This window comes from Gigantopelta aegis, chromosome 5, assembly GCF_016097555.1.
Source record: "Gigantopelta aegis isolate Gae_Host chromosome 5, Gae_host_genome, whole genome shotgun sequence".
NCBI lineage: Eukaryota > Metazoa > Mollusca > Gastropoda > Neomphalida > Peltospiridae > Gigantopelta > Gigantopelta aegis.
Window position 1 is genome coordinate 3,429,730 of NC_054703.1, and position 27,943 is coordinate 3,457,672.

The 27,943-nt window shown below is 38.9% G+C and overlaps 2 protein-coding genes across 9 annotated transcripts in view; both read right to left on the reverse strand.

Annotated features, from left to right (window-relative positions):
* LOC121373210 (SCO-spondin-like) lies at window positions 1-27,784 on the reverse strand. 3 transcript variants are annotated; one of them, XM_041499688.1, is made up of 12 exons: window positions 27,567-27,784; window positions 22,900-23,091; window positions 15,561-20,948; window positions 13,176-13,373; window positions 11,502-11,516; window positions 10,343-10,540; window positions 8,586-8,771; window positions 7,353-7,499; window positions 5,253-5,605; window positions 3,831-3,936; window positions 3,094-3,176; window positions 1-2,622 (listed from the first exon to the last, which is right to left on the reverse strand). In XM_041499688.1, exons 1-12 carry the CDS (start codon window positions 27,652-27,654, stop codon window positions 2,581-2,583), a joined length of 6,996 nt encoding a protein of 2,331 aa, XP_041355622.1. In that variant the 5' UTR covers window positions 27,655-27,784; the 3' UTR covers window positions 1-2,580. The 3 variants fall into 3 exon arrangements, with proteins under 3 accessions (XP_041355622.1, XP_041355623.1, XP_041355624.1); XM_041499689.1 differs by lacking the exons at window positions 22,900-23,091; window positions 27,567-27,784 and adding an exon at window positions 21,242-21,273; XM_041499690.1 differs by lacking the exons at window positions 1-2,622; window positions 3,094-3,176; window positions 3,831-3,936; window positions 5,253-5,605 and adding an exon at window positions 5,624-5,842.
* The window catches only part of LOC121373212 (A disintegrin and metalloproteinase with thrombospondin motifs adt-1-like), a 62,346-nt gene continuing 62,051 nt past the window's right edge, over window positions 27,649-27,943 (reverse strand). For all 6 annotated transcript variants that reach the window (XM_041499694.1, XM_041499696.1, XM_041499697.1 and 3 more), the window contains one exon: window positions 27,649-27,788. In XM_041499694.1, the coding sequence (XP_041355628.1) occupies window positions 27,782-27,788 (7 nt within the window). In that variant the 3' untranslated portion in view covers window positions 27,649-27,781. The remainder of the gene's footprint in view (window positions 27,789-27,943) is intronic.

Genomic DNA, 27,943 nt, shown 5'->3' on the forward strand with positions numbered 1-27,943 from the left:
TTATGCGATGAATTATTTATTCAAATTACGCGTGTCCAATTACACAACACATGTTACAATTTTGATCATGGTGCTGTAAACAATCTTCAACTATTGGTTACAAACGACGGTAAACATACATATAATAAAACCTGATAATCAATAACACAAAATTCAAGTTATGTTGAGCGCAAAGTTATTAATTTTTTTTTTACACAAACGTGAAACATATTCGTTGTAAATTACATACATATAGCGAAACCAGATAACAAATTAAACACATTCATGTTATGATGGGCGCATAGTTAATTATTATTATTATTTTTTTTTTTACACAAACGTGAAACATATAAGTAGTAAATTACACTACTTTTAAGTTATGTTAATCGCAAAGTTAAAACATTTTTTTACGCAAAAATATATTCGTAGGCCTAAATTACACTAAATTCACGTTACGTTAAGCGCAAAGTTATTATTAGTAAATTGTTTTTACACAAAATAAAATTCTTACAAAACAATTATTCCATTTATGTTGAGCACAATTTTAATTTTTACACAAACGTATAACAGCATATAAAAATAGACAACATATAAAAATAGAATCTATTTAACAGTTTTACACAGGTATTAAAAATGTATAAAAACACGTTGAGCGCAGAGTCATGTTCAACTGACAATGTATAATAATATAGCGAGAGTATTTCTTGTCAAAGGTAGCAGCAACTATCAACTGGGATCTACGGTCGAGACGCCTAATGCCACTATATAACAATGAGGTTGCGACCCCCCAATTTCTACACGTATATGTGTACTGGTAAGCACAGCAATACGTACGCGTACAGGTACACGAATTATAATTACCATTATTTCTTTGAACGTAAGCTACAGAACCAACAAAAAAAAACAACTTATTTTAGATTCTTTATATATTTTTGTAGCAGTTAATCTATAATTATTACCACGTGACAGAACCACGTTAAACGTCGACACTAATAAATGATATGTTCTTATGTTCAGGTTTACATTAAACAAATACGACAATTTTTAAATTTTTTATAATTAAATTACAACTTGTTGGTTGAAATCTATCAAGTATCTGTTTTGCTAGCTTTTCCCGTTTCCCTCTTGCTCCGCCTATTTTTGTTTTTACTTCGTCTCCCCGACATGAGGTGAAATGTCAAGGGAACTTTGGGGGAAGTTTGGAGGGGGATCGTAAAAAAATAAAATTAATATAATATATAATAAAATTATAACTATCGCAAAATGTAGTGGGTGGGTGGGTGTGGGGGGGGGGTGTCCCTGGGTCCCCATATATCCTCCTCTGTTGTAAGACCGACATAAAGATACATATATACTACAAATGACATGTTACATAAACATACAAATTACAGACTTACATAAACATACTATTATAGACATATATAAAGAAAATATTTATATACAACTTTTAAATGACACAGGACACATTGCGAAACAACTCGACAGCACATAAATGCATTACGTATAAAGCAATTTCCGGTTTGACACGTTCACGGCCCTGTACGCATTGGGATTCGCAACCTCGCTGATTATTGTTACCCTGATCAAGTATTGAAAACTGTTTGAACTTAAAATGCTTAATCTCAGAGGCGTTTTAAATGTGGTCTTATAACGTGCGATAGCAAGCGTCCTACCAATGGAATGCTAGAAATCATCGAAATGGCAGGATTTCAACGTTCTCTTAATTTCTGTTGGTGTGGTGGTAACGATGATGGTAAACATCAGGTACAGATTTAAGCTTCACTTGCTAGCACTACTATACTAAAGCACTTAAATGTGTTTACAATTAAAAGTTAATAAAAATTTATGCTGAAATTCTGAATTTTGAATACCCTAAATCCTTCGAGTGGAAGCCTAGGCTTAATTTGGTTTTGCGACGCTCTATTTGTTTGGTAGGTATTGACCTGATTATTCAAAACGGGCGTCTATTCAAGACAGATCTTTATTTGTTTTTACGATACTATCAAACCCGGCTTCTGTTCAAGACAGACCTTTATTTGTTTTTACGATGCTATCAAACCCGGCTTCTGTTCAAGGCAGACCTTTATTTGTTTTTACGATGCTATCAAACCCGGCTTCTGTTCAAGGCAGACCTTTATTTGTTTTTACGATGCTATCAAACCCGGCTTCTGTTCAAGGCAGACCTTTGTTTGTTTTTACGATTCTCTCAGATCAGGCCTCTAAATGAGGCAGACTTCTATTCAATGCAGGCTTCTATTCAAAGGTTTACGGTAAACAACTCCTCAAAAAAAAAAGAAAAAAAAAAAAAAAAAGAAAAGAACAAAGAAAAGAAAAAAGAAGAAATATCAGTGGTTAGTGGTCAGAACCAATAACGATAAAATATTTGAATGCTTTAATTTCATACTATTTTAAATATTGATTAAACTGTGCTATCTGAACGAAATATAACGTTTTTCAATAAAGCATGATCTAAGGTAAGGTAAGATAAAAAATAAAAGTCTCTTGTTTGGATTAAAAATATGTCCACTCTCTTCTCACTAAGACAGAGTGGAACGGAGAGGATTAATTTTAAAACAAGTTTAGATCACTGAGTCTTTATGTTCAAACTCTGGGAATCGTTGGGTCACAGCGGTACACCCCAATCTGAAAAAAACAAAGAAAAAGACATTTGTAATATTAACTAATAAATAAATAACAAAAGTTTCAAAATTATTACATATTGTAAGTAGTCTACTGTTTCACTGTGATTATTTCATGGCAGACAGCTATGAAGTGGCAACTATTTGACAGGGGAGAGCATGTAGTTTGTAAACATGTGTAACTTGTTGACATTGAAGACTTGTTTGTGGTAATTTCGGCCCATGCAAAAGTAGTGCTTTTTGTGTAAAATGGGTGTACTCCGGCCTGGTTTAGAGGGTGTGTTTGTTTAAACCAATATGCTGGGAGAAAGAGCTGGACAACAGGGGTGTCCTTTTCAGAGTATGTGTCCCCCAGGCAGGCAAAGGTACATACAAAAATCCATGGGCCTGCTGATATTAATAAAAATGTTATAGCCACTAAGGCTATATAGAAACATATAGCAAAATTAATTGTGGTCTGAGGCCATTAACTTACAGTGTCCATCTGACCGGTGTATCCCATGTCTGTTCCATCTGTGCCAATGTCCAGACCGCACTGAATCAACCCTATTTGCGGAGCTGCAATTCACAAGTTAAAAACAAACTGCGTAAGAACACTCGAAACATAAAACAAAAATATAATATTAATAAAATATTCAAAATATTTAAAGTATATACAAATAAGGCAAATACATTTTATCTACTAGTGATATTGCACGCACACACATGTATGCAATTACATATATACTCAAATGCTAATTAAATAACAACTATTGGCCTCATAATTTCAGAAATATCTTAATCCACCAAGCAACACTCCCAACAAAACCAAGAAAACCCCCCAACAACCCCCCAATAATAATAAAAAACCCAACACCCCCCCCCCCCATCCACAAGAAACAAATCCCCAAACGTCCTCCAAAACCCACATACAGTAAACTAAGAAAGTATTACTGTTAATTATAAAGTTTACACCAAATTTACATGTATAAGAAATTGTATGTAACCAATCGGCAGAAATTCTGCTTTAATTTGAAATTCTCAAAGTGTACCAAAAGTGGTGAATGTCATGGTGCCCTCCGATAATTATTTTTACTGAGGGGGGGGGGGGGGGGGGGGGGGGGGGGGGTTGGGTGTGGCCTCTAATAATGCTATGAGATGTGTTATGCTTAAGACATACAATTAAGTATTCCAAGATCCGTTGATCATGTAAGTTAATGTAAATGTAATTACCGTAGGCTTTTTCTGCATATTTCCTGTTTCCAGCCTGGATATGTAGTGTCATGAATTTGCCATCGTACACGAATTGTACCTGCTTCCACGAATCCACCGGAAAACCCTAAGGTAACAAATAAGCACTCAAATTATAATAGCGTAGTTTCATTAAAAAACATTTCAACTATCAAAGAAATCTAAACCGTTCATTCAACTATAAAAGAAACAAAAATACTTTCTTCAACTATTAAAGCAATGAAAACGGTTACTTCTGCTATTAGAGGAATGAAAACAGTTCTTTCAACTATTAAAGAAATTAAAACTATTTGTCCAACTATAAAAGAAACGAAAACGCTTTTTTCAACTATTAAAGGAATAAAAACATTCTTTCTTTTTGTTCAACTATTAAAGAAAAAAATCCAATTTCTTCATCTATTAAAAAAATGAAAACAGTTCCTTAATCTATTAAAGGAATGAAAACAGTTCATATGAACTATAAAAGATTTGAAAACAGTTCCTTCAACTATTAAAGAAGAAACCCCACCAGAAATGCCAACAACAAAAACAGTACTACATGTAGGTCAGTGTTTACGATGTCACATGCCAATTACAAACAAAATTGGTATTTGGTGATTATATTTCAAATTAAAGATACAATAAAAGTGAGCAACAGTTGGTTTTTATCCATCGATAGTAAAGTCTGTTTTGTTTTATGACACCACTAGAGCACACTGAAAAACAAATCATTGGATACTGGATGTCACCTTTGAGAAGGTAAACCCCAAGAAAAACAAAACAACAACAACAGCATCATCTTACCCCCCCCCCCCCCCCAAGATAAACCAATCATCGGATAGTATACTGGATGCCACCTTTGAGAAGGTGGCCGGTCTCAGTGGCGTCGTGGTTAAGACATCAGACTACAGGCTGTTAGGTACAGGGTTCGCAGCCCGGTACCGGCTCCAAACCAGAGCGAGTTCTTAAGGGTTCAATGGGTGTAGTGTAAGGCCACTACACCCTCTTCTCTCTCACTAACCACTAACCAACTAACAACTAGCCCAGATAGCTTAGGTGTGTGCACAGGACAGCGTGCTTGAATTTTAGTTGGATATAAGCACGAAAATAAAGTTGAAATGAAAAAAAGACAAGAAAATTCGTCATCGGCTATTGGATAAATTCTGACATCTAGTCTTAGATAGGAAATCCGCTACATATTCCCACTAGTAGCAAGGATCTCCCACACAAGCCAGCACATACCACATCCTTGGATATATACCAGGACAGCGTGCTTGAACTTTAATTGTATATAAGCACGAAAATAAGTTGAAATGAAATGAAATAAATTGAGATGGTAAACTCCTAAAACAAAAAACAACACCCCCCCTCAACAAACCCCCCCCCTCCCCCCCAAAATCCCAAAAGACAAAACTCAACACTTACATCAGTTGCAATGGTCATACGAACTCGTGATCCGAACCAGTTTTTGAGTTCGATTACGAAAGTGTCCATTTCTAGTGCGATCACCATTGAAGACGAACCGGCCATCTTGCACTGAGGACTTACGAAGAGGACCTGTCTGGACTTCACCACGGCAAGTTCCTTGTACTGAAACACCAGGGCTATCGGTTTCGTAGCTGCGGCCTCCGACAGAGCCAGGTCTGTGCGAATCAGACTTCTGCCAGAGAAAGACCCAATCCCTCCCGCGATCGCTATGTTGCTGACAGAGACGGTAATCCCTGTTCCTGCATTCATATTCTGAGTGCTGAAGTCCAGCACCATATTAGGAGCACAAGCTGAAAATATGATATAAAATACAGTTCGGAAAAGTACCAGAGAAAGACGCAACCTCTCCCGAGATCCATGTTCCTCGACTCAGAGAATTCCGATTGCTGAAGTCCAGGGCCCCGTTCCACCAAGCGATCTTAGACCTAAGATCACCGTAACTGCACAGCTAACATATGCACTTAAGGTGATCTTAGCGCTAAGATCGCTTTGTGGATCGGGGCCCTGCACCATATCAGGAGCACAAGCTGAAAATATGATATGAGATACAGTTCGGCAAAGTACCAGAGAAAGACGCAACCTCTCCCGAGATGGCTACGTTGCTGACACAGATGGCAATCCGTGTTCCTGGACTCAAAGAATTCGGATTGTTGAAGTCGAGCACCATATCAGGAGCACAAACTGAAACTATGACATGAGCTGCAGTTCGGCAAACTAAGTCTAAATTACCCAAATAGCTCCATTTCTTTTTGATGAACCGTTCCAATTATGCGCCAAATTACCTCATAAACACTGTGCAATCTTTTATATTTTGGACGTAATCCTACAGTACATTCAAAATTCAATAGCACCACAAATGCCCCCCCCCCCCCCCCCCCCCCACCCCCCCCCCCCCCCCCCCCCCCCACCAACCCACCCACTACCAACCCTGGTCGCGCTGCCAGCGCGGGTGGTTCCTCCCTCATCCAACTCACACCAAACCCTTTCAGGTTCAGGACTGAGGAGCCGGCATAAGTCGACACCTGCGCCCATGACAGGCGTGCGCTACCACATCTTGCTCTGAATGTGCACGTTAAGACCCTATGACCTGACCTGGTCTAAAATATGATATCAAGAATACCTTTAATTGAGTGGAACCCAAAACAAACAATAACCCTACCGAATATGGAATTGTATAAAACAAGTATGGGGATATCGGCCACTTTCAGTGAAGAATTGAGGCCCATAGGTAAAATATAGTTAAAACAGCAACAGATTGAAAGGTGTAAGCAAACGCAATGCTATGTTCATTGCACTTGCTGCTCTTCTGTTGAGAAACTAATTCTTAGAAGCTTATGATATATTCAGTGGTGACACATAATTGAAACAGCTCATTTTGAGACGCTAATGTAATGTCAAATTCCAAAATTAAAACTTAGAATATCTTTTTTTAAGAAGCTAATGTAATGTCAAATTCTAAAATTCAAAATTACATTTCGTTTTGAGAAGCTAATGCAATATCAAGTTTTAAAATTCAAAATTATAAAATTTCGTTTTGAGAAGCTAATGCAATGTCAAGTTCTAAAATTCAAAATTATAACATCTCATTTTGAGAATCTAACGTGATGTTCACTGATAAAATAAAATATTAGAACATATCGGTTTGAGAAGCTAATGCAATGTCAAGTTCTAACATTCAAAATTACAACATCTCATTTTGAAAAGCTAATGTGATGTCAAGTTCTAAAATTAAAAAATAGAACATCTCGTTTTAAAAAGCTAATGTGATGACTAGTTCTAATATATATATAATCAGAACAACTTACTTGATCTAGCTAAACCAGGTGCACAAAACCGACCGTGAAAAGAACTATCCGGCCTCAGTGGTGTCGTGATTAAGCCATCGGACATAAGGCTAGTAGATACAGGGTTTGCAGCCCGGTACCGACTCCCACCCAGATAGCTGAGGTGTGTGTCCATGGCAGGGCGCTTGAACCTTAATTGAATATAAGCCCGAAAATAATTTTAAGAAAGAAAGAAAGAAAGAGAAGAACTTACTTGTGGTAGCTGCTGTTGAGCACTCACAGCCGATGACGTCGAAGTAGAGGTTGTTCCTTAGACAGCTTGACGGGAACCAACCAAGGGTACCCATACTGGATTCGAACCTGTTGGTGTTGTTCCACATGGGGCGTTTTTCACACACATCTAGTGATAAAAAAAAAATAAAAAATAAAAAATAAAAAATACAATGGATAGTGATTCAACTACAGCTGGACACGGTGGGACGTAGCCCAATGGTAAAGTGCTTACCTGATGCGCGGTCGGTCTAGGATCGATCCCCGTCAGTGGACCCAATAGGCTATTTATAATTCTAGCCAGTGCACTACGACTGGCATATCAAATGCCGTGGTATGTGTTATCCTGTATTTGGGATGGTTCATATAAGACCCCTTGCTACTAATGAAAAATAAATGTAGCGGGTTTCCTCTTTTAGACAATATGTCAAAATTAACAATTGTTAAAAAGATAAAGAGAGAGGAGAGATTCTAGAAACGAGACAAAAGGTATATAGAGACACAGCTTCAGATACAGATATATATATCGCGAGAGAGAGAGAGAGAGAGAGAGAGAGAGAGAGAGAGAGAGAGAGAGAGAGAGAGAGACAGACACAGAGAGAGAGAGAGAGACAGAGACAGAGAGAGAGAGAGAGAGAGAGAGAGAGAGAGAGAGACAGAGAGAGACAGACTAAGAGAGAGAGAGAGAGAGAGAGAGAGAGAGAGAGAAAGAGAGAGAGAGACAGAGAGAGACAGACACAGAGAGAGAGAGAGAGAGAGAGAGAGACAGACACAGAGAGAGAGAGAGAGAGAGAGAGAGAGAGAGAGAGAGAGAGAGAGAGAGACAGACAGAGAGAGACAGACTAAGAGAGAGAGAGATAGACACAGAGAGAAAAAGAGAGAGAGAGAGAGAGAGAGAGAGAGAGAGGAGAGAGACACACAGAGAGAGACAGAGAGAGAGAGAGAGAGAGAGAGAGAGAGAGAGAGAGAGAGAGAGAGAGAGAGAGAGAGAGAGAGAGCGAGCGGCAGGCATATATGCAGACAAAGAAACACTGATAAAATACAGATACAGAAACTGTGCTATACGAGGATCCAGATATTTAAAGGCATTCTGGGACATTTCAAAGACACACGTTTCTACCACATTAAGGAGAAGATCAAGGTAAAGAGATGTCATGACATCCATCAACTCTGACACAAGATGGACAGAAACAAAGTAGCATTTCTAAATACACACCTTTAGTGGCGCAAATTGTCGGACACTTATCCCTACAGGTAAAGTCCACCTGGCATCCTCGGTTGTGGACGTAGGCAAATCCGGCCGGGCAACACATAGCTTCAGACTTTCCTTTGCTACAAGACCAGTAAGCGCGACAACTGGCTTCCACGTTGTAGGTTTCTATAGCTTTGTTTTTGCATTTTTCTGTAAGAGAAGAAAACAACAAGTTCAACGTTAACCGCCATGACGAGTATGCATTTGCAAAACTCAAGGTGAAAGCGCACAACAGGATATATTTACAACTTTCAAGAAACTGCACAACAACTGCCTTTAATGTTGTGTCTCTAAAGCTTTGTGCATTTTGTTTTGAAGGAGAAAAGACAACACACACAAACCCAATGATAATCCCCATGACATATTTATATGAATATAGTTTGAAAAGACTCAACAATAACTGCGTTTAGCCTTTGTTTTTGCATTTGTCTGACGAAGACACCCCCCCCCCCCCCCCGAAAACACACACCAACAACAACTCACACCCCAGAATTTTTTTCTTCAAAAAATCCAAAGACAAAACAAAAACAAAAACTCAACCAAACAGAAAAAAAACACAACAAAAAAACAACAACAGTTAAACAAAACACAACTACCGTAAGATATACAATAAATGCAAAACTAAATGAAAGCAAAACAAATATTTATTTGAAGATGTCGACTTTAAGTTTAAAAAGGTTCACAACTGTCTTCATTGTTGTGTGTCTCAAAACATTTGTGTTTGCATTTTTCTACACTAACCCCCATCCCTCAAAAAACTAAGCGAATCATAACACATGCGTACATGCAAAATTCTAAATGAAAGCAAAGTAAATATTTATATGAAGATGTCGACTTCCTAGTTTAGAAAGACTGCACAATAACTGTTTTCAATGTTGTGTGTCTCAAAACGCTTTTTCCCTCCAAAAGCACCATGACATATTTTGTATATGCAAATTTATAGGTGAAAGCACACAGAAAGCAACCCCCCCAAAAAACCCCTCCCCAAACCCCCCCAAAAACACAAACAACAAAAACAACAACAACCCCCCAAAACCCCCAACAAAATCCCAATCATTCATAAGAAAATGTCAACTGTTTAGATTAAAGATACTGTACAACTGCCTTCAATGTTGTGAGTCTCTAAACCTGTATTTTTTTTACATTTTTCTAGAGGAGAAAAAGCTGATGAATAAGCTATAACATACATATATATTTCATACACAAAACTGTAGGTGCAAATACACAAAAAAGGATATTTTAATATGAAGGTGTTAAAGTTTTACAAACATGTCAATAACATATAATTTGGTGGAAAATAACAATAAATAAATAAAATTGGTGTACAAATATTACTAAGAGGACAATAACATGTAAGTTGATTTTACAGTAAATGTTTGTGAAAAGAAACTGGTGTAAAAATATTACTAAGAGGACAATAACATATAAGTTGATTTTACAATAAATGTTTGTGAAAAGAAATTGGTGTACAAATATTACTAAGAGGACAATAACATATACGTTGATCTTACAATAAATGTTTGTGAAAAGAAACTGGTGTAAAAATATTACTAAGGGGACGATAACATGTAAGTTGATTTTACAATAAATGTTTGTGAAAAGAAACTGGTGTAAAAATATTACTAAGATGACAATATTTAGCAATTTACATATACGTTGATTTTACAATAAACATCTGTAGCGAAAAATTAAAAAAACCAAAATGGTGTAAAACGTTTTACCAATGGGGCAGTCGACATTGCAGGCCAAGTCACATCGAAATTGTTTCTGATCCCAGTAATGGTTGAAGGGACACGTCTTGACCACCCCGATCGAGAAACCGTCCGTATCTCTGTAGTAACACTGAATGAACTTGTCACAGTCTGTTGGATGCAGTCTGTAGCCTACACCCCTCACCCTGGTAGCAGAGTCGCACAGGCCTGTGGTCAACAAGTTATAATTATAGCATATTAAGAAGAGCTGCCAGTTTGTATCGTGACAGTTAAAATTATTTCACAAGAGACATGAAGATAATACGAAATGGTAGCGAGTTTAATATTATATTTATTACTCATAATCAATGACGTCATCGTGTGACGTCGAAGAGTTACGTCCCACTTGGCGTTCTAGTGGGAGCTATCACTTTGATATGTACCATATGGGTAATAATTATAGCATATTAAGAAGAGCTACCATTTTGTATCATGTTTATGTCCCGAAATAATTTTCATTGATATTGATATGCATGTTATTACCCTCATGAAATAATTATCAGTTGTCACGAGCTTTAGAGAGTGACAATGAAAATTAACATCATTTTGTATCATGTTTATGTCCCGAGTGAAGTCGCTAAAGCTCGTGACAATGGACATTATTTCATGAGGGTAATATTATACATATCAATATTAATGAAAATTATTTCACGAGGTTAATAATATATATATTTCCGTCTCCCAAAACATGTATTATGCACATTTTATCATTAATGTGATAACCATATAATGATTTGTAACATATAACATATATAAAAGCGGAAACAATATTTAAAAAAAAAGCTGAAATGATGTAAAACAAAAAAGATAATTCAAAAGCTGAACACTCTATGCCGAAGTCAAATAAATCTTTGTTTTAGTATGTCAGATAAAATTGATGCACTTTGTGAACAATCGGCGCAGTAGGTTCGAATCCTGCTAACTGACACTTAATGTTTTTAAATATTATAAAAAACAATCTGATATCAGTTAAAAGGTGAATAATCATATTATTGTATAATACCTAAGGTCATCTTTAAAAAAAGTCAATCTGAATACATGTACATATATTTATATGTCCGATATATGTCATTTGACAGGTTTTGTTTATTAATACCATTCAAATTAAAGTAAAACAAACGACACTTACCGACAGGTGCACGTGCTGAAATATACAAATATTGTAAACAATTTTAAAATGTTTATTTAACAAGAATACACGAAACAAGTATGTACCGTATAACCTTCTACACGCATCACCACGAAATCCCCAAAAGAGTGACAAAGTCCCATATGCATTTACCAAGGAATAGGGACAAGATATAGCCCAGTGTTAAAGTGTACCAAAGTCCCATATGCATTTACCAAGGAATAGGGACGAGATATAGCCCAGTGTTAGAGTGTACTAAAGTCCCATATGCATTTACCAAGGAATAGGGACGAGATATAGCCCAGTGTTAAAGGGACATTCCTGAGTTTGCTGCAATTTGTAAGATGTTATCAACTAACATAGACTTTTTAACGACTGTAATTACATATGAAATATATTTTTATGCATAAAATATTAGTGGATGTATATTAAACGTGTTCTTGGTCGTTCTAGTATTTGTACTAAATTAAATTTCAATTATTTCCTAAAATATATATTTTTTTCGTACGTACGAAATTATTTGAAGACAAAATCCAGTTTGGGCTTCTTACAAATATTAAGACGACCAGAGACACATTGAATATACAGACACTGATATTCTAAACAAGAAAATCTATTTAATATGTAAGTTTAATCGTAGAAATATTTTATTAGTCGGAAATATTTTACAATGCAGCAAACTCAGGAATGTCCCTTTAAACATTGCAGCAAACTCAGGAATGTCCCTTTAAACATTGCAGCAAACTCAGCAATGTCCCTTTAAAGTGTTTGCCTAGTGTGACATTCGTCTAGGATCAGGGACGTAGGCTGTGTGTGTGTGTGTGGAGGGGGGGGGGGGGGTGCGGGGTTTTTGGAATTTGGGAATTCTCTGTTGAGGATAAAACATATTTTACAGTGCCACATTAGACTCTTTATATCTGTGGAAAATATAGACAAAAGGGAGTGATAGGTTCATATTTAAACCCTCCCAGATTCAAACTACGCTATGTCCCTGAGGGTCAATCCCCGTCAGTGCACTATTTCTTGTTACAGCCAGTGCTCCACAACTGGTGTAACAAAGGCCGCTATCCTGTCTTTGGGATGGTGCATATAAAAGATCCATTACTGCTAATGGAAACCTGTAGCAGATTTTATCTCTAAGACTGTAAAGTAAAGCCCATGGAGTGGAAAAAACAGTGCTTTGCTGTTCCATTGTCAGTGTGTTCCTTACCTATATATCCGACGTCTATCATTATCAGCGATTCTTAAGCAGTTGTCTTGTGATATTCACAGCCCAGTGGTAAAGCGCACACTTGATATTCGATCGGTCTATGTTCGATCCCCATCGAAGGGCCCATTGGGCTATTTCTCGTTCAAGGCAGTGCACCACGACTGCTATACCAAAGGCCGTGGTGTGTGCTAACATGTCTGTGGGATGGTGCATATAAATGATCCATTGCTACTAATAGAAAAATGTAGCGGGCTTCATCTCTCTGTCAAATGACCAAATGTTTGACATCCAATTGCCGATGATTAATACATCAATGTACCACTGGGCTACGTCCCGCTTCTAACTCGTGTAAAGGGCAGCCCAATGAATTTGTTTTAAAAAGACAGAAATAAAAACCAGGCACTTGAATATATTTAGAGGGATGGGACTCCTATTCCGTCAGGATGATCGTAATCAGTACTTACGACAGGGATCCTTAGTGCAAGACTCTGTCTCCTCCATTGTGGTGCCAATGCCGTTGATGACGACACAGTTCCGTCCGTTGTTCTGAGGAGCAGGGCTGTCGCATGCTCGGAACAGTGTCCTCTTTTGATTGCCCTTGCCACACGTTACAGAGCACTGCCCGACAGCTCCTTTCTTCCATGGACCCCACTGACCATCCACTGAAACAGGAACTAACTACCGTCAAGATTATACTAGATACCCACAAACATCATCATCATCGTCATCGTCATCATCATCATTATCATCATCGTCGTCATCATCATCATCACATCATCATCAACATTATCATCATCATCATAATCATCATCATCATCATCGTCATCATCATCAACATCATCGACATCATCATCATCATCATCATCATCATCATCATCAACATTATAATCATCACCATCTTCATCAACAACAACAAAATAACCCAAACGAAACAACATTAACAACCAACAAACATAAAATTAATGGACAATTACTTTCGTTGCAAAAATATAACATTAATTCAAAAGCATTTTGCATACAATTACAATAATAATTATTCTATTAAAATTGACTGAAGACGCACATATATTTTTCTGAAACCAGTATATAATTGGAATTTCTCACACAATAATTATTAAACTAGTATACTCTTTCTTTCTTAAAGTTGGCATTATTATTTTTCTTTTCCTTTTTGTTTGGTGATTAATAAATACAAATAATTGAGCCACATATACTATTTAAATAATGAACTCAACAATGTCAACGTTATAATGTGCTGCCACTCAGTGTAAACAGTGGTTTCCTTGAGAATTCTTATACATTAATATAGCAGTTTTTGTCAATATAGATATTCAAATTCAAATTACAACTGTTTTAAATATTATATTTACTGGTCGACGTTAGAACAGGTAGACCTTTAGTCCAACAGTGCGACATTAGCCTCAGTGAAATTTAAAAATTGCTGTATATTATTACAAACTGTTACATTAGTTTTGATCCAAATGTCTGGTAACATGCTTTCTGAACTATGGTTAATTAGGCTTCCATATTTGTGGACGACGTGGTTGGCCAAGTGCATATGATTAAGTTCGCTGGTTGTCAAATGACAAATTAGTGTAATAGGTTCGAATCCTGGCAAACGACACTTTGAGTTTTCAATTTTTTTTGGATTGAAACGTTTTTGGTGGGCGCGTAATGGAAGGTATAATCTTTACATTTCACAAGAAAAGTGAATAATTATTGGACATTAAACGAGCTTCCGTTTCATATCATGTTTATGTCCCGAGTGAAATAATTTTCCATTGTCACAAGCTTTAGCAAGTAACAATGAAAATTATTTAACGAGGGACATAAACATGATACGAAATGGTAGTGAGTTTAATACCCTATTCATTACCCATAATCGATCTTAATCACTCAACTTGTTTAGTTGACATTCCTGTAAGGTTGTAGTGCGCCAATCGATGACGTCATCGTGTAACATCGAAGTGTTACGTCTCAATTGGCACTTTGATATGTACCAAGATATTTTTAACCATATTGGTAATATTAAATATAATATTTAAAAGTTTGAATTTGAATATCTATATTGACAAAAACTGCTATATTAATGTATAGGAGATGGAGACTGTTATGTTCTTGACATTTTGCGCCAAGAATTCTCAAGGAAACCATTGTTTACGCTGAGTTGCAGCACATTATAAATATGCACTCTCACAACATTCCATTAAATTTCTGTGAAACCATGTGGTGTAGCACGCAAAGATATTGGAGATACAAATAAAAACATAGAGATGTTAACAGAAAGCAGGTCAGGTCATATTTTATTTAAACAATGAAAACATTTTATTTTTATCGTTTTGGCAATCTCAGACTGATTTGTCAGGTCAGGTCATCTTTTGAACATGCTCACATACCACTAAAGCTTCGAGCATGTCTGTCCTGGGGCCGATCTCTGGATAGCCAGAAGTCTGCCCTGGGAGGGACAGAAGAAAATTAAGGGACAATTTAGAATTTTTACCATAAATATTTATGGAGAGTTTAAATCCTTTATTTGTGCAGTCCCAAAGTAATATAAATAATATTCATTAAATAATTTTTGTACTGGTTTTTGAACGGGCTGTCTAAACCTAAACATAATTTACTATTAACTTTAGCCCTTTATGGAGGAGTAGTGGAGGTTAGGTAGGTAAGTTAGGCCCAGGCCACAGGAAGTCTCGTAGTTAGTGGTTGGGATGATGGAGGTGCACTAGTCCTATTGGTAAATTCAGTGTGACCAACTAAGGGGGGGGGGGGGGGGGGGGGGGGGGGGAGAAGAGGAGAGGCAGACCCCCGGACAGAAAGCAGACAACTTCGAAACAAGATCTTACCTGGACACTGAGTATTTGGAAAACAGCCTTGCGTTTTTATCTCCTGACTGAGACCATTTTTACAGCCTCCACCTCCAGGAATGTCATTGACGCAGTTTCGGTTCCTCCTCATTGTCTGGGTTCCTCCATTATTTCCACAAGTTACTGAACATGCTGTGACAGGAACAAAGGTCGACCAATCACTCCAAAACGGACAAGCAACTGACGTTGAACACGATTCCGCGCGTGTTTCCCCCTGGGGAGACAGAGCACCACATCCCATTCTGGAAGAAATATCGTTATTGCATTTTCGTTGTCTTCGTGTAGTCCAGACGCCATTTGTACCACAGGTAACTGAACACGGCTCTATTGGAGTGTATCCAGACCAGTCGCCCCAGTTGGGACACAAGGGTACTAGACACAGCTGTGTTTGGCTATCTCGCTGAGGAGATGGAGCTCCACAGCCTCCACCAGATTGAATGTCGTTTCGACAGATTCTGGATCTGATTCCACTTCTTGTGATGCCTGTACCGCAAGAAGCGCTACATCCTCCATAGGTAAAGCCAGACCATGAACTCCAGTATGGACACGTGTTCGGTGAAGAACAGGATTCAGTTTTACTTTCTGGTTGAGGTGATTGTGCGCCACACCCATTTCTTTGCTGATTGTCATTGATACATGTTCTCGTTCTCTGGACTCTCCATGACCCGCCTGGACCGCATGTTACGGAGCAGGCTTCAGTTGGTGTAAACGGAGTCCATGTACTCCATGAGGGACAAGCAGACAACACACAATCCTCTATAGTGCTATCTTGTTCTGGAGACTTTGCACCACACCCAAGTTTTGATGGGAGATCATTTCGACAGGTTCTAAATCGTGTACCAGTCCTAGTGGCTTTACCACATGTGGCCGAACATGCAGTGAACGTGTAGCCTGTCCAGGTTTCCCATGTTGGACAGGGTGGTGGATCAGGGTTGGAACAGCGAGCTGTTGTGATATCATCCTGTGGTGACTGGGAACCACATCCGGTACCAGCAGGGATGTCGTTGTTACAAACACGTCTTCTCTGTACACTCACCGAGCCACCAGATCCGCATGTTACTGAACATGGTGTAATTATTTTAGGGTCTGACCATGCAGCCCAACTGGGACAAGCAGGTACTCTACATGTCTTTGGCGCCTGTTGTGTCTGTGGGGAAATGTCTCCGCACCCTCTGCCAGTCTGATCGTCATTGATGCAGATTCTAGTTCTTGTTCCAGTTCTTGTAACGCCCGCACCGCATGTAGCGGAACAAGTTCCATAGACAAAGCCAGACCAAGAAGCCCAGAATGGACATGATATTGGCGAAGAACAAGACTCTGATTTACTGTCTTGTTGAGGTGACGATGCACCACAACCATTACCACCAGGTATGTCATTGTTACACTGCCGTGATCGTTGTTTTGTCCAAACCCCGCCTGATCCACACGTTACAGAGCACTGTGTTACCGCTGTAAATGGAGTCCATGTACTCCAGCTGGGACAAGGTTTATCTTGGCAGTTTTGTATAGTTGTTTCTTCGTCAGGTGATCGTGCTCCACAGCCAAGGCCAGATGAAATGTCATTCTGACATGTTCTACTTCTTGTGCCAGTTCTGACAATACTTCGACCGCAGGTTGCTGAACACGGACCATAGGCATAATCCGTCCAGGCAGTCCATGCTGGGCAGGGTGTTGCTGTTGAACAAGTTTCAGTTTTTGAGTCTATTAGTGGTGACTTCGAGCCACAGCCTGTGCCTGAAGGTATATCGTTAACGCATATCCTCTTTCGCTGGACAGTCCACCTTCCACCCGCTCCACATGTTATAGAACAGGGGGTTGATGGCGAAAACGGCGACCATAGTCCCCAGTTCGGACATAAGGGTACCTGACACGCCTGTGTCTGTGAATCCTGTTGTGGAGATGTGGCACCACAGCCATTGCGCTGTAGGTTGTCATTTTGACAGATTCTTGTTTTTGTTCCCATCCTTGTGACACCTGTACCACATGTAGCAGAGCAGCCAGTGTAGGTATAGCCAGACCATGAACCCCAGTATGGACATGTGAGAGATGATACACATGTTTGTGTTACACTGTCTGATTGAGGGGAAGATGCACCACAACCATTGCCATTAGCGACATCATATTGACATACACGTGATCTCTGTGTGGTCCAGACCCCTCCTGGTCCACATGTTACAGAACAGGGCCCAACTGATCTGTATTCTGTCCACGAACTCCATATAGGACATACAGGTCCAACACAAGCTTCTGTCTGCCGTTGCTGCTGTGGTGATTGACCACCACAAGAACGTCCAGTTCCGTCATCATTTAAACATGTTCTTGTTCTTGTTCCAGATCTAGAACCAGTTCCACATGTAGCTGAACAAGGAGTGTAGGAATAAGCTGTCCAGAAACTCCATTTTGGACACGGTACTGGTACTGAAGGACAGGTTTGAATTTGGTTTCTTTCCTGAGGTGATTTGGCACCGCACCCATCACCTGCAGGTACGTCATCGACGCAGGTTCGCGTGCTCCGAGTATTCCAAACCCCATTTGATCCACAAGTTAATGAACACGGACCAATTGGTGTATATGGTGACCACACACTCCAAGCAGGACAAGGCTTGTCATCACAGTTTTGTATACCCCTCTGTTCTTCAGGAGATTTTGATCCGCATCCAAGTCCAGATTGGATGTCATTTAAACATGTTCTCGTTCTTGTGCCAGTTCTAGTAATGCCTTTACCACATGTAGCTGAACATGAACCAAAAGTATAGGCTGTCCACGAACTCCATTGTGGGCACTGTCTTGATACTGAACATGATTCAGTTTTGCTGTTGATTTCTGGAGACTTGGAGCCACATCCAGTACCTTGAGGTATGTCATTATTACAGACTCTTCTACTCTGTACAGTCCTCGTACCATCTGATCCACATGTCACTGAACAGGCACTTGATGGCGAATACGGTGACCATACGCCCCAGCTAGGACATAAAGGTACCTGACAAGGCTGTGGCTGTGCATCCTGTTGCGGAGATGTGGCACCACAACCATTGCCTTGCTGGTTGTCATTCCGACAGATTCGTGATCTTGTTCCCATCCTTGTGACCCCTGTACCACATGTAGCAGAACACCCGCCATATGTATAGCCAGACCAGGCACCCCAGAATGGACATGTGTTAGAAGAGGTGCATGATTCTGTTTTACTTTCTGTTTGAGGTGATAGTTCGCCACACCCTCTTCCAGACGGTATGTCATTGACGCACTGCCTTGATCTTTGTGTCCTCCATCTCCCACCTGGTCCGCATGTTACAGAGCATGCTTCAGTTGGTGTATACGGAGTCCATGAACCCCACTTGGGACATGGCTTAAACTGACATCCCTCTAATATTTTATCTTCTTCTGGCGATAGTGCACCACATCCACGGCCCGATGCATTGTCATTTATACATGTTCTCGTCCTGGTACCAGTTCGAGTTATGCTAGGACCACATGTAGCTGAACATGCTGTATATGTATATGGTGTCCAGGAGCCCCAGAATGGACAGTCTCTGCCTGCGCAAGTTTCGGTTATGGTATCCTTATCTGGCGATAGTTTACCACATCCCCTACGTGAAAGTAGATCATTATTACATACTCTTGTTCTCTGTAATGTCTGAAAACCATTTGGTCCACAAGTCACTGAACACGGTGTACTCAATGTATATGATGTCCATGTGCTCCAGAATGGACACAATGGCACGGTGCAGTTTTGTGTCTGCTGGTCTGCTTGGGGTGATGGCGCTCCACAACCTAGTCCAGACTGAATGTTATTCAGACATATTCTTGTTCTTCTGCCACTCCTGGTACTATCGCTTCCACACGTCTTACTACACGAACTAAAAGTGAAACCAGACCAAGCTCCCCAGAAAGGACATGTTGTACTTGAGAGACAGACTTCTTGTCTTGTCTCTTGCTGAGGCGACTTCAAGCCACATCCAGTTCCAGAAGGTGTGTCATTGTTGCATATTCTTGTTCTGCGTGTTGTCCAAACGCCGTTTGGTCCACAAGTTACAGAACAGGCAGTGATTGCCGTGTATCCAGACCATGGCGCCCACTGTGGACAAGGATTTAGAGTACAGTCCCGTGTTTGCTGGTCTGATTGAGGAGATAATTCACCACAACCACGACGAGATGCGATGTCATTCAAACAGATTCTTGTTCTTGTTCCAACTTGTGTTGCACCGGAGCCACATGTTTTAGTACATCCGGTATAGGTGTACCTAGACCAGAATCCCCATACTGGGCATGGGCCTCCAAAGCACTGCTCTGACCGCGTCTCTGCTTGAGGAGACTGAGCACCACAGCCATTTTTAGCAGGTATGTCATTGGTACACACTCGTGTTCTTTGCACCCTTTTAACGCCATTCGGTCCACATGTAACTGAACATGCTGTGATATCTGTGTATCCTGTCCATGGTCCCCATTTAGGACAAGGATTTACTGTACAAGCCCGTGATTGTGTTTCTACTTGAGGAGACTTGGTCCCACAGCCAAAACCAGAGGCGATGTCATTCAAGCATGTTCTCTGTCTTGTTCCGGTTTGTGTTACGCCTGAACCACATGTTGCGGAGCATTGACCGTATGTGTAACCTGACCACATTCCCCATGCAGGACAAGGATTTACTGTACAGGCACGCGTTTGCTTCTCTTCTTGGGGCGACCTTGACCCACAGCCAAATCCAGAGGCAATGTCATTCAAACATGTTCTCCTTCTTGTTCCAGTCTGAGTTACGCCTGAACCACATGTTGCAGAGCATTGATTGTAAGTGTAACTTGACCATATTCCCCACGCAGGACACGTGGGTCCTGAGCACGCTGCTGTTTTGCTTTCAAGTTGAGGTGACTGAGCACCACATCCATTACCTGCCTGGTTGTCATTAATACACGTCCGTCTTCTCTCTATTGTTTTAACCCCGTTTGTCCCACACGTTACTGAACAGCTTGTTTTATCCACATATCCTGACCACATTCCCCAGATTGCACAAGACTTAAGTACACAGGCTTCTGTTTTGGTCTCTTCTTGTGGAGATCTTGAACCGCAGCCAAATCCAGATGCTATATCATTCAAGCATATTCTGTTTCGTATTCCTGTCCGTGTTGCGCCAGTACCACATGTTTTAGAGCATTGATCGAATCGGTAACTAGTCCACGCTCCCCATGACGGACACGCGGGTCCTGAACACGTCTCAGTTCTTTTTTCTAGTTGAGGTGACTGAGCACCACATCCATTACGTGCTTGATTGTCATTATTACATGTTCGACTTCGTTGCATTGTTTTAACTCCACCGGATCCACAGGTGACTGAACATGCTATCAATTCTGTATATGGTGACCATACACCCCATGCTACAAGAGAAAAAAAAAAAAATTATGTTAGGCAACCTAATGAATTAATATGGTAGTTATGTCAAAATGTAAAGGGGAATAGCGAGAAAAGACCAGGACCCATATTCACAAAATATCGTAAGCCTAGTTTTACACGTAAACGTAAATCTACGACTGAAGAGCTATTCACGAAACAACGAAAACGTAAGTTACGTGTAAAGTTGGACGTAAATATAAGAGTGCCTCCGGTTGCAACTAACGCTGCATGTAAGTTGTGTACATATAATAAATCAAGCACGATCGCCGTTATTTACTATTATTTACGGAAACTAGCAGCATTTCCAATAAATGAAGCAGTTTGCTATGGCGAACGCCCACGGATTGAACATATTTTTGTTCGTGATCGAACGGATGTTTTCGACTTTACCAATTTCTCCTGAGTTATCGTTTCCTTTTTAAGAAATGTCCTCAAGTTCGTACCAAAACGCGGATCCCCACCAATACCAAAATGCCATGGTTCACTGTTCGCAATGTTATTGTTAGCAGACGACAAACAAAATTGCGTTTTGCGCATTTGTTATTTACCCGGTAGCCATCGTTTCTAATGTGTTTTTATTAATTACTCCAGTGAGAATGTTAAATCGTAGATTTACGTCCAACTAAGTTACGTTTATATTTACGACCATCTTTGAGAATAAGGTGCTTCTTGCACGTAAACGTAAATCTACGGCACACGTAAGTGCTGGTCGTAGACGTAAATTTACACTTTTTTGTGAATATGGGTCCTGATACTCAAGTTACAGGCAAAAAAAGTACCATCGTTTTAGACTAAGTACATGCTCAAGTTGAATAACGACTTGATTTTTGAAAATAAAATCACTTGTCTTATGTACATGTATTACGGTCAGTGCACAACTAGTATAATATATTGTGGTTATTGTATTATCAGCTGGTTCTATTTTAAGCCTCAAAACAACTATACATTAATAAACAAGTTAAATACAAATTATGTTCAGTTTATTTGTATAAATATCTACAGGTTTTTTCAGAAGTATCTAGACAACATTCCCGGATCAACGCTTAATAAATATCTAAAATTCTGACTCTGGCCCTAACGTTTTTGAGAGAACACTAAACAAACCTTCACACAATGCAGTAAATAAAGATAAAAATCTGGCTTATGTCCTCCTCTCTCCCCCCCCCCCCCCCCCGCCCACACACACACACTAACGTCTGTTCCTCCTTGAGAGGAGATTGTTTCTCGTTTATACGGGCCTGTGTTTTGACAAGGTCGTTACTATTCAAATGAATCACTGCCATGTGCTTTGTCTATAGGAGATCCGCCACTCTCGTGGATGATCATTCTCCCTATTCTACGCCAAGGAGGACTGCCACCCCAAGCCTACAAAATAATTTGAGCAATGTTTCAATAAATTATTTGAGGTTGAAACTCATTTTACCGTGTCAGGGGCTACCATCCCTTCACAAAACCCTGCTATTGTAATTATCTTGTGTTACTATATATTGAATCTACAGGCCTATTTTATCTTCCATAATTATTTTATGCAAGTCTTAGGCCCAACCTCTACACCTTGGAAACATTTGGTTTAGAAACCTGTTTTTAAAATTGAAAGCATCGTTACTGGTGCGTTTTTCTACCTGTATGTGTCAGTGTGCACGCGCGTATGTTGTGTGTGTGTCCTCGAGCACGTGGGTGTGGAAACACCCCCCAACATAAAAACCCTAAAAATTCAGAGGCGGATCTAGGAGGGGGCCCAGGGGCCCGCCCCCTAAATTTTTGCGAGTTATAATTTTATTATATATTATTTTTCTTTTTTTACGGTCACCCTCCAAACCTCCCCTAAAGTTCCCTTGGCATTCTGCCTCATGCCATTGCTTCCCCCACCAATGGATTTTCTGGATCCGCCACTGTTATTAGTGCAGTTCTAAGCACCAACTCTAACCATCTTACCAGGACACAGGACTTGTGTATCACAGAACAGCTGGGTATTCTTTCTGTCACTCCCCTCACAATATTTTCCTTTATTTTTAGGTGCTGGGTTGTCGCACTTTCGTGTGTCTACCCGTAACCGATTGCCAGTGCCACAAGTGACGTCACATGGGTCCATTCGAAGAACCGTCCAGGCAGACCAAGCGCCGTCGACTAAAAATAGAACAGAGCTGTGTAGGTATAATGAACAATACAGGAAATGCGAGTATCATACAGATGTATTCCGTCTTAGATACACTGTTTATATATATAGTTGACTGACTAAACCCGATTCACTTGGAACCAATGACATATGTCCGTTTAGACATAGTGCCGGTGTAGACCGATTTCGTCCAGAGTTACGGTTCTTGCGATATAGTGATCAGAAAATACCAACGTAATTAAAACGTCATATTCAACAAACGTCTGGTAATAATCCATTTCATTTCATTTCTACTTATTTCCGTGCTTATATCCAATTAAGTTTCAAACACGCTGTACTGGGCATACACCTCAGCTATCTGGGCTGTCTGTCCAGGACAGTGGATTAGTTGGTTAGTGGTTAGAGAGTCAGAGAGAGAACAGGGTGTAGTGCCCTTACACCTACCCATTCAGCCCTTAAGAAATCGCTTAACAGAAATCCGGTTTAGACAGATGCTGGTTTGGACATAGTCCACTATATATATATATATATATATATATATATATATAGTGATATATATATATATATATATATATATATATATATAGTGATATGTTATCAACAAAGACATGTCTTTCGTAGTATACGTTTGTCTTCATTCGCTTTTAGTCTTAACAAATTGTGAGATATATGATATTGAACTTAGTTGTATTATTAGTTCTTGTTCACACAGCCAGTAGAACGGTGCCAGAAAGCCGTGCTAGAACAAAACGTCTAGCGCATGTCCCATAGACGCTAATGCGCCCTTTTCATTGGTCAGTTGGTCTCATCGTTTAGGAGGTAAACGGCTTTATTACCCTCCTAGTGAAGATATAGCGGTGTCGTACAAATTTCGTACGCACCACCAGGTGCGTATTACAAACTGTATTTTGACTTGTCAACAGGGAACATAGTCAATTTCGATTGGTTGGACAGCGACCTTATTAGCATAACGGGACTATTTTTTTCATTCATAATTAATGTCAAGGTCTGTAACGTCCACAACTTTTACTACAAATGTCATTCATTAAAAGTTGATGTAAACTGGACCGCGCGAGAAATATTTTTAAATAAAAAATAAAAATAAAAGAATGAATAGAACAATAATTAAACATATTCATTTTATTTATTATGTGGATTTTTGGTCTACAAATTGTTATTGTCAGTTGTGGTTTGTGAATTCATCATTATTAAGGTCTACGACAGTCACTTTTTGGACCCTTGTTTTGGCTTCGTAAACAATAAATGAAACAATTTTTTCATATGATATATTTAACAAAAGGTAGTTTTTTATTTTTTAAAACTTAAACTTAATATGTTTTGTAGAATTATGAAAAAGTAAAATTTACCGACCTGTAAACAGCGTTGTTTGCTTGTTGTAGAAATTTAGTAGACCAGTTTTTATTTTAATGTGGCGATGCATTATAATAATACAGCTAATTTTGAATTTGAATGACGTCAGAATTCCAATGACGTCACTTTGCACCTCCTTACAATAACCACAAACTGGGTACATGACGTTTCCGTTTTAAGAATGCTGGGAAAAATCCAATGCAAAATTAATTTTTTTTCGAACATTACTGAAGCACCTGAATGTGTTTGAAGAAAATTCTGTGATTGAAAAATTGTACCTTTTACGAAATATGGATTTCAAGTGAAATTACGGTAAGATATGCTATATTTATTGTGTACAAAGAAAGCCAAAACAAGGGCGCGAAAAGTGACTGTCGTCGACCTTAAAGTTATAACTTTAGTTTTCCCGTGAACTTGCAAAAACACTTGTTATTCTCTTATTGGTTGGATTTTTGGTCAACAAATTGTTATTGTCAGTTGTGATTTATGAATTCATCATTATTAGCATAACCAGTGGGGTAACGGGAACATTTGTTTCTTGGGGGCGTTTTGTTAAAATATGGAATTATGCATTAGTTTTACCCATTTTTCACCCAATATGAAAATAAACATATATTGATGCATGCACCTTACAGCTTTCTTTAAATAAAAAAATGAAACCCGATGGAAATTTATGGGGAAGTACTTCTACACCACTCCCCTGAAAACGTCACTGAGAAGTAGCGGAAGTACAACGAACTATTTCTCAATGCGGCGGTACGTAGTCGTGCACCGGCTAGTTATGCAAATCAACATCCGGTCTTGAAATAGGCTACAAAATTGATTGATTGATTTATTTATTTTTCATAATTTGCGTGATTTAAAGGAGGGTAATAAATAAAATACCACACTCGTTTTCGCTAGATATAATTTTTACGAAACTCGTGAACTTCCCAAACGTGTCTGACCTCAATTTCGTTCGGTCAGATACGTTTGGGAAGTTCACGAGTTTCGTAAAAATTATATCTAGCGAAAACTGGTATAGTATTCTATATGTTGCTGTCTGTTGATTGTGTCATTATCTAAGGACAGGTAGTATCTGACGTCATGCAATCTTTAACGCTGCATGCATTCCTTTCAGTAACGTCATATATTAGGTAGAACAACAAAAAATTAAGAAATAAATATGTGGTCAAACTTTTTATTTCAAGCAAAAATATGTACCAAAAAATGTAAATTAATGAAAACCGGACGGAAAAAGATTTAGTGGTTAGAAAGTTATAGCCCTTTGAAGTTTGGCGTGCTGTGAAATATGTCTGCCAAATTTGAATCGCTTTTCTAAACTTGCCGGTTAAACTCAACTACCATGTGTATATTTCACTTTAAAATCGATCTGAAACACGCCAGATATTATTCTGGAATATGTAATAGTGTTCTTGAAGCCACTGGAAAATGGTAACATATACCATTATAATGTTACAATGTAACCATTAACCCTAACGTCGTTATAAACGTAAAATCGGAAAATAAGCAATACAAAGTGACCTTGTTGTTTTCACAACTTAATATATTTAGTTAGCCTATCAGGACAATGCAACGATACCCCATTCTTTTCCAACTTCTATTATGCATAAATAGTGAAACAATGTTACATAAGAAATAAAGGCAGTGCACATGGGCGATTGAATGAGCACGTGACGAAAGCTAGTGGCAGGGACTAGTCCATTGTAATACAATAGGGTAAAACAGTCTATTTAATGATAGTGAAAATATTTTGAAGAAAAATAAAGTTGGTGGTGGGGGGAGGGGGTGACGGGTCTTTTGGGGTTGGTGGTCGTGGGTTTTGTTTTGTTTTTTTGGTGGTGGTGGTGGTGGGGGGGGGGGGTTTCTTGATTTAAGCTGAGTAACAAAAAATACATTTGGAAAAAAAATATAAAAGGCTGAATTTTTTTTTTTTTTTTTAAACGATAATAATACAAACGTGATTAATGATAGTGAAAATATTTCGAAGAAAAATAAATGTTGTTGGGGGTGGGTGGGTGACGTGTCTTCTTTTTGGGGGGGTGGAGTTTGGTGAGGGAGGTCTTGATAATAATAATAATACAAATGTGATTATTGCATGCCACTGTAAATATAGATAGAAAATGTGCGTGTTTTTTGTTAAGTTTTTTTTTTTGGGTTATGTTTGCCGATGGGCTATTTATTTTTTTCGTTTTATTTATGGTTATTTATTTTGATTTGCCTGCCAGATATGCTTACAACCATGTGTACAACAATGTGTTCTTCATCTAACATGTTGGACATCTAGGCCCTACCTATCTTGAAAAATCGACATGCAAGACCAACATTATAAACATGTTTATACAAATACTAATGTTACAGTTACTAGGTCGATGTTTTTAGGATAAATTATTTTTGCTGTTATTACAGCAAAATTTGCAATTTAGCATGTTTATAATACAATTTAATGCACATATAAAATTAATTTGAAGCATTGAAACGAAATATTGTGTAGAGGTCAAGACTGTGGCTAGTATATATATAAGCTGAGAGGAGTGAGGTCACGGTACAAAAATAAAATGCAATGACGTCACGTAAAATGTAACGCTGGATACATTCCTTTTAGTGACGTAATAAACATCAGCTGAGAGGAGTGACGTCACGATACAAAAATAAAATTCAGTGAATTTTATAATAATTATACTAAAATTATAAGAATCACTGAACTAGAAACTATTTCTGGCACTCGTCCTTTTGTAGATGATTTTTCTGACACAAGTAAAGCTCGCTCCAAGGATTGATTTTCTTGAGCCCAGTGTCAGAAAACCCCCCCCATCTACAAAAGGATTCGTGCCAGAAACTATTAATCTCTTCATAGTTTTATAATTCATATTTTACGAAACAAATTTCCATACCATCACACAGATGTATTAGTGCTTCGAACTGCAAGCTAAACTCTTCATAGTTATAAAATTAATAGATTATGAAATATGTTTCCATACTGTCACACAGTATAGTTAATTCTTTTAGCTGAATGCCTAACTATTCATACTTTTAAAATGAATCTTTTACAAAATACGTGTCAACACCGTCACACAACGTAGTTCATTGGTCTATATGAATGCTGTTTCCTTACCATCACACAGCTGTGTTAGCGCTTCTAACTGCTTGGCTAACTCTTCATAGTTGTTTGCTTGTAACACGTGGCCTGGTGTTGATGCCATTCCCTTTAGTTCTGTATCTGCAGTTTGGCCCACGCCTACGGCATAGATGGTTATTTTTTATCCTTGGCAAGGGTGGCTTCTTGTTGAGTCAATGCCTGTCTGGCCGATTCCCCGTCAGTGATTACGATCATAAGCTATTGCAAAAATAAAACAGATGCAGTGGTCAGGTTTCGACCTACGAAAGGAATGTATGTTTAACGAAAAGAGAGAGAGAGAGAGAGAGAGAGAGAGAGAGAGAGAGAGAGAGAGAGAGAGAGAGAGAGAGAGAGAGAGAGAGAGAGAGAGAGAG

What these genes read in the sequence shown, in the direction of transcription:
- LOC121373210 (XM_041499688.1), bottom strand. Translation starts at nt 27,654, where the DNA reads ATGGCATCAACACCAGGCCACGTGTTACAAGCAAACAACTATGAAGAG. An exon ending in GCTAACACAGCTGTGTGATG is followed by an intron (nt 23,092 to 27,566) that starts GTAAGGAAACAG and finishes TTCTATTTTTAG; the next exon opens with TCGACGGCGCTTGGTCTGCC. An exon ending in GACAATTTGCGCCACTAAAG is followed by an intron (nt 7,500 to 8,585) that starts GTGTGTATTTAG and finishes TTTTATCACTAG; the next exon opens with ATGTGTGTGAAAAACGCCCC.